This window comes from Merops nubicus, unplaced genomic scaffold, assembly GCF_000691845.1.
Source record: "Merops nubicus isolate BGI_N331 unplaced genomic scaffold, ASM69184v1 scaffold7403, whole genome shotgun sequence".
Classification (NCBI taxonomy): domain Eukaryota; kingdom Metazoa; phylum Chordata; class Aves; order Coraciiformes; family Meropidae; genus Merops; species Merops nubicus.
The window spans coordinates 1-6010 of record NW_008596813.1 but is presented as its reverse complement, the minus strand read 5'-3'; the positions used below and the strand labels follow the sequence as shown (position 1 = coordinate 6010).

Genomic DNA, 6010 nt, shown 5'->3' with positions numbered 1-6010 from the left:
AGACATCGGTTTTAAAATACATGGCCCAAAAGAATCCAGAAACAAGAAAAAAAAAGCATTTGGAAGGAACTTGCACTTCTGCATGTAAAAGCCAACAGACCTCTAACATGAAAACTGCTAATTGTAAAAATGCAAGATTGGAAGTGACCTCAAAAGGTCCTTGAAATTAATCTAACCTCTACTTTCTTGTGTCTTCAACAAACAAAATAAATTTGCTTCTCAGGCTTCTCCAAAGAACAGCTTTTATCTTTTAGAAGATGTAAAATATCTCTTCAGCTATCTATTTTGTAATTAGAACTAGAAAAGTATTTTTTTTTGGTCTTCTCCTGATGTGTCATAGTCTTCCTTTTTTTCCAATACTAAACTTTTGCCAGTTAATTTGCCTCATTTTCAAAGGCTGGACATAAAGCTGCCACAATATCCTACTTAAGTTTTCATTAATTCTCAAATGACAGGAATAATTACCTCCTCTCTCATGCTTAAAGCACTCTTAGCAAACTACCAACAGCTTCACATCATTGACTCAATTTGCAATTTATGCTATCTCCTAAAGCTTTTTTTTCTCCTCCTTTTTAAAAATATTCTTCCTATTTTATCAATTATTACCCATTTGGTATAGGCCAACACACAATACTGCAATATAACTACTACAAAATAACATCTTGGAGAATATGCTGGGTTTTTACTAACAGGATGAAAGTTAGAAAGAAAGGCAATGATATAGTACCATTGTTTACTTGGCCCCTGACAGGTTCCCCCCCAGCTTGTTTTATAAATGATGCTAATTAAAAGGATAGATTTTAGCTTCACTTATTCTACTTTGCAAAATTACCCTAATAAAACTGCTAGTAACAGAAAGAGCAGCAGGTGGTGTTCCCCACACATCTGTACTGGACCAGTGCTGTTTAATATCCATGACACAGGTGGGATCAAGTGCAGGCTCAGCAAACCTGCAGATGACACCAAGCTGAGTGCTGCAAGGCCTTGCATGAGGTTCAACAAGGCCAAGTGCAAGGTCCTGCACCTGGGTCAGGGAAACTCTCATTATCAATACAAGCTGGGGGACAAAAGGGTTGAGTGCAGCTCTGCAGAGACAGACTTGAAGATCCTGACTGGTAGATGAAACACTAGACATGAGCTGGCAAAGTGTATAAGCCTTTAATTCTCTTAAAGGTTTTAAATACTTGTTTTGAAGACAGGTAAACTGAATGTGGCCAGCAGGTCACGAGAGGTGATTCTTTGCCTCTACTCCACTCTGGTGAGACCCCACCTGGAGTACTGTGTCCAGCTCTGGAGTCCTCAGCACAAGAAAGACAGGAAACTGTTGGAACAGGTCCAGAGGAGGACCATAAAAGTTATGAGAGGTCAAGAGCACCTCCCCTATGAGGAAAGTCTCAGAGTCTTGGGGCTGTTCAGCTGGGAGAAAAGAAGGCTCCAGGGAAACCTTATTGCAGCCTTTCAGGACTTAAAGAGGGCCTATAAGAAACATGAGGACAAACTTCTTAGCAGGACCTGTTGTGATAGGACAAGGAATAATAGTTTTAAACCAAAACAGGGTTGATTTAGACTAGATATAAGGAAGAACTTTTTTTACAATGAGGACATTGAAATACTGGCACAGGTTGCCCAAAGGGATGGTAGATGCCTCATCCCTAGAAACATTCAAGGTCAGGTTGGACATGGCTCTGAGCAACCTGATCTCATTGAAGATCCTCCTGCTCATAAAATGGGGGCTGGACTAGAGGACCTTTAAAGGTCACTTCCAACCTAAAACATTCTATAGTTCTATGAAATAACCATAGTCACTAGTTTGTGGAACGTAAAAGCCATCTTTACTGAAGTCCATGGACAAAGAATTAGACCATAATGCTCTTTATTTTCATGATTAACTGCCACTCATCAGCACTCACTGGGAACCTTGCAATATACTAACTCAAAATACATAATATGGAGCCAAATAAGTAAATGTTTAAATACCAGTTTAACAACATCAGAACATCTATAAGTAAAGTGACTGTTATAAAGCTTTGATAGGATGGCTCCAGCATTATCTTAAAAGTTTAATTAAAATGAAATTAGAGCCTTCCAGTATTTGTAACAACTGAGAGAACTGAAACAGAGTATCACTGATTCAAGAATAGGTATTTAATGTTGTCTTCTCTCTGAACCACTTCTCCAATAAAACTAGTATCATTAACCTCACCCTTTAGATAATGTAATGATACAGAAAAATAATCTGAAGAAAATATGGAGGCAGAGCTACAGAACACAAACCTGTAGTCTTGTTTTAAGGGCTTGGACAGTAAGCAAACCATTCTCTTGCAATCCTTCTGCAGCAGGAACATCATGTTTATAATTCATATCACTCTGAAAAACAAAACAAATCCCTGAATTAATTAGAAAAACTGAAAGTAAGGTACAAGCTGTTACACAGCATTATAAAAATCTGAGGGAAAATACAGAAAACCAGAAGAATCACAGTATGCATTTTAAAAGAAAAATCTTATCTTCTGAGGCAATTAGAGATTGCTAGTACATAATGGAAAGACCCAATAATGAGAAGATAATTAACAAGCACTATGGCCATAATTAAGAGTTCCTAGCCAAAAGGTAAGCATTGTAGCAAACCTGTTACACATGTGAAGCATTTTCAACTGCATTATTTTAATTTCCCAAAAGAACATTGATGCTATCAAAGAAGTAGAATAATCTATTCAGTAAGTTAACTTATGATTACAGCAGGGAACACTGTATTTGAACTTCAGGGCATTTCACAGCAGACATCCAATTTCAGTTTGCACCAATACTTTCATGATTTCTTGAGGTTTTCTTAATTTAGTAAGCACAGATTGAGTAGCTGAGAAAAGGCAAGCTAAACTTACTGAGTAGTTGACCGCTGAAAGATCTGTTAATTTGAATGTACTTAACATGTCTGCATTGGAGTCATCCTTAAAAAGCAGTAACAGTTGCTCACTTCCAGAGCCAATAAAATCATCCACCAGAACAGACTTCACTTTATGCCATTTGGAAGCCACCTACAGTTAGAAGAGGTTTAAAAATATGCATATTTGAATAAATCTTGTATTTGAGGTTTCATTTTGGTAAAGCTTGCTTTATAGAAGGAGGCAGCCTATTCAGGGGTGTGGAATACAGTATTTTAAGATGTCAAAGGCTCTCACACTACATTATTTAGATCCTTATGAGACTCTGGGAAAAATTAGCCTTTTGTCTACTTCCCACAATATAAGTGGCAGAGGAGACAACTTTTCAGTGTACTCAAACGGACGAACAGCTGAACGCTGTAACACTTATTTAGAACCAGTAATACTTTCAGAACAGTTAAAGACAATATACTTTTGAAATTCAGAAGTACCTTTGAGAGTTAAAGACAAATTTGACAACAATGCTGACAACCAAATAGGACAAACTTTCATCTCCTGAGCAATATAAGTCTTTTTGGCATAGTACTACAAAACCCTAGAAGTTAAATCTCTCTCTTGACTTCAGGAAACAAAAACAAGGCCTCTTCTTGTAATTTGTGTGAAACAATACTGTTTGTTACTAGGAAGTGAGACTCAAAGGCTTTTAAATTCCGATGAGAAGTTTATGCTTTGCAAAGAAAACAGTTTACTTTCACTTTAATACCAATTATGTATGCATGTTCATAACTATCTTCTAACTTTCAGTTTTCATATTGCAGAAGTCTTCAATTAGCAAGAGAAGATTTAGCTCGGGTTCATAAAGTGTATTATTGAATAATAAAATCCAGGGTTTATTTTCAGACATAAGAAAGCAAAACAATCTCATACTTTGGTCAACTTATTTTATCAGAAGCAACAACAAAAAAATATAGAATTTAAACATGCAGCTTTTCAGCTGCAGAAACTTCCAGAGAGACAATATTTATAAAAAAAATTCAGTAGTAAAGAAGAGTTGTTTAAAGCGACAAATACCTGTAAACTGTCTCTTGTCTGTACCACACAGACATTTCCAGAGGCAAAAGACACAATAAATAGTAAATCATTGTTACTGGTTACAGCTGTTTTTACTGAACATGGTTTCTGATAAGGAAGATCACAAACACCTTTAGGGAGACCATCTTGGAACCAAAGGAGCTGATTCCTGTGAGTTACGGCAACAAGCGATATTCTGAGCTGTTTTCTCAACATTGTGTTCTTGCAGACGTAGACAGAAGATACCACTCTGCTGTAAGCATGAGGCATAAAGCATGTGCCAGTTAGCATCTTTTGTGTTTTGACTGTATATCCAAAAAACTCAGTACCCCAGATGGCTCTGTCTGAAGTGGAAAGACCCTCATCTTCGCTCTCTGGCAGGCAAGCAGTTCTTATCCCTAAGACAACAGTGCCTTCACCCTCAACTTCACCTGTCCACACAACAGAAGAAAGATGAACAGGAGCACTTAGAACTGTGCAGGTGCTGGAAGAGATGTAGAACAGCTTGTTGGCATGCCTCCACAAGACTGAAGGGCCAGCAAACAACCAGATGTCTTCTTTCAGCTCATAATCCAATTTAAAATGAAAGGACTGCTCAAATTGATTTGAGCTGTGAAGTAACAATAAAATGTATTTGACAACCTTTTTCCATTTTTTCTTTTTCAGCAAAATGCAGGGAAGAATGATCCCTGTCCTGGAATCCGTTGTACAGCTACAACAAATTATTTCAACTTTTGAGTGACTGGCACGCATGGTGAACACTCCAGATGACTTCTGGACAAACAGCTTAGTGTCCGCGTCAAACGCCATTCTTCTGACACACAAGTTCATTGTTTTATTGTCTGTTCCCTCCACATCTTTTTCTTTTGACAGATGAAATACAAGGACTTCGCCATTGTAGGACAAGAATTGTTCTTGCTCACCTGGAAGCATTTTTATTTATATCTAAGCATATTCTTCTACAAGAAAATTTTACACGTCTTGATTTTTGTCAGGATTATTTTTTCGCAGATATTTTGACTTATCTGGACATTTTCCATCTACAGAAAAGAACAAGAACAAAAAAAAGAATTGTTTTGGGACTAGCTAAATCGATCCTTAAGAATAAGAAAAACTATGCATTACAAAGCAATGACACAGACCAATTTGACAATACAAGGCCAGCATGTGCTTTAATCTCACAGATGAAAATGAAGTTAAACAACTTTGTACTGAGATTTACATAACAAAAACATTTCAGAAATGTATTCCAGCATTTCTTTAACAAAGCACAAATTTGCTGCTTGTGAAGAGCTACGTGGCATAATATAAATTAAAGAAACCAAACAATACCGTTTGTGATTGTGTTGAGGCTATCAACTCTACAAACATACTGATCAAGCAGGAAAGCAACGGTGCTTTGAGTTTGCAAATTTAAGATACTGCAAATTCACAAACTTAAGAGCCTACGCTTAGGTGTAGGTTTTATTAATAACTATCATTCACTCTTGGTTAAAATTATAAATCCTCTTTAGGAGGAAATTTCTCTGAAAAAGAATGCAGTCGTTTCACTGCCAGCTAGCCTCCCTCCCTCTCTCCTCCAGACAGAACCCCGAGGTCCCAGAGCGAACCGCAGCCGTCCCGCCCCGTCACTCAGCTTTAGGGGTCCCAAAAGCGACGCCCCTCGCCCACCTCAGGCGCCCCAGAGGGGCCGCCGCCCTCGGCCTGCTGAGGAGCTGCCCTCCCCAGACACCGAGGTGCCGTAGCGGCCGCCCCTGCGCCCCTCACGACTTCAGCCAGGCCTCATAATCCCCTTCCTGGCATCGAGAGGCTCCCACCGTGGCGACGGCGGACCTCGGCCCGGCTTCCGTCCCCAAAAGCCGTTGACAGACACTAACGCCCTTCCCTTTTCCCCGCAAACCGCTGCGGAGAGGGCCGGCATAGAGGGGCACAGCGCCGGCAGGCTCCGCACCAGCAAAGGCCTTACCCGTCTCCGGGCGGCTCCGCTCCCGGCCCGGCTCCAGGTCAGGCCTGGGGGAAGGGAGGAAGCGAGGGGAGAGCGAAGACGCCCCAAAACT

The 6010-nt window shown here is 39.7% G+C and overlaps 1 protein-coding gene across 1 annotated transcript in view; it reads right to left on the bottom strand.

The window, feature by feature from the left end:
* Positions 1-4886, bottom strand: part of FANCB (Fanconi anemia, complementation group B) — a 14378-nt gene extending 9492 nt beyond the window's left edge. The window contains exons 1-3 of the mRNA XM_008936487.1: positions 3954-4886; positions 2883-3035; positions 2275-2367 (exon numbers count right to left, since the gene is read on the bottom strand). Coding sequence (XP_008934735.1) covers positions 2275-2367; positions 2883-3035; positions 3954-4886 — 1179 coding nt within the window. The remainder of the gene's footprint in view (positions 1-2274; positions 2368-2882; positions 3036-3953) is intronic.
* Positions 4887-6010: the final 1124 nt, after the last annotated feature.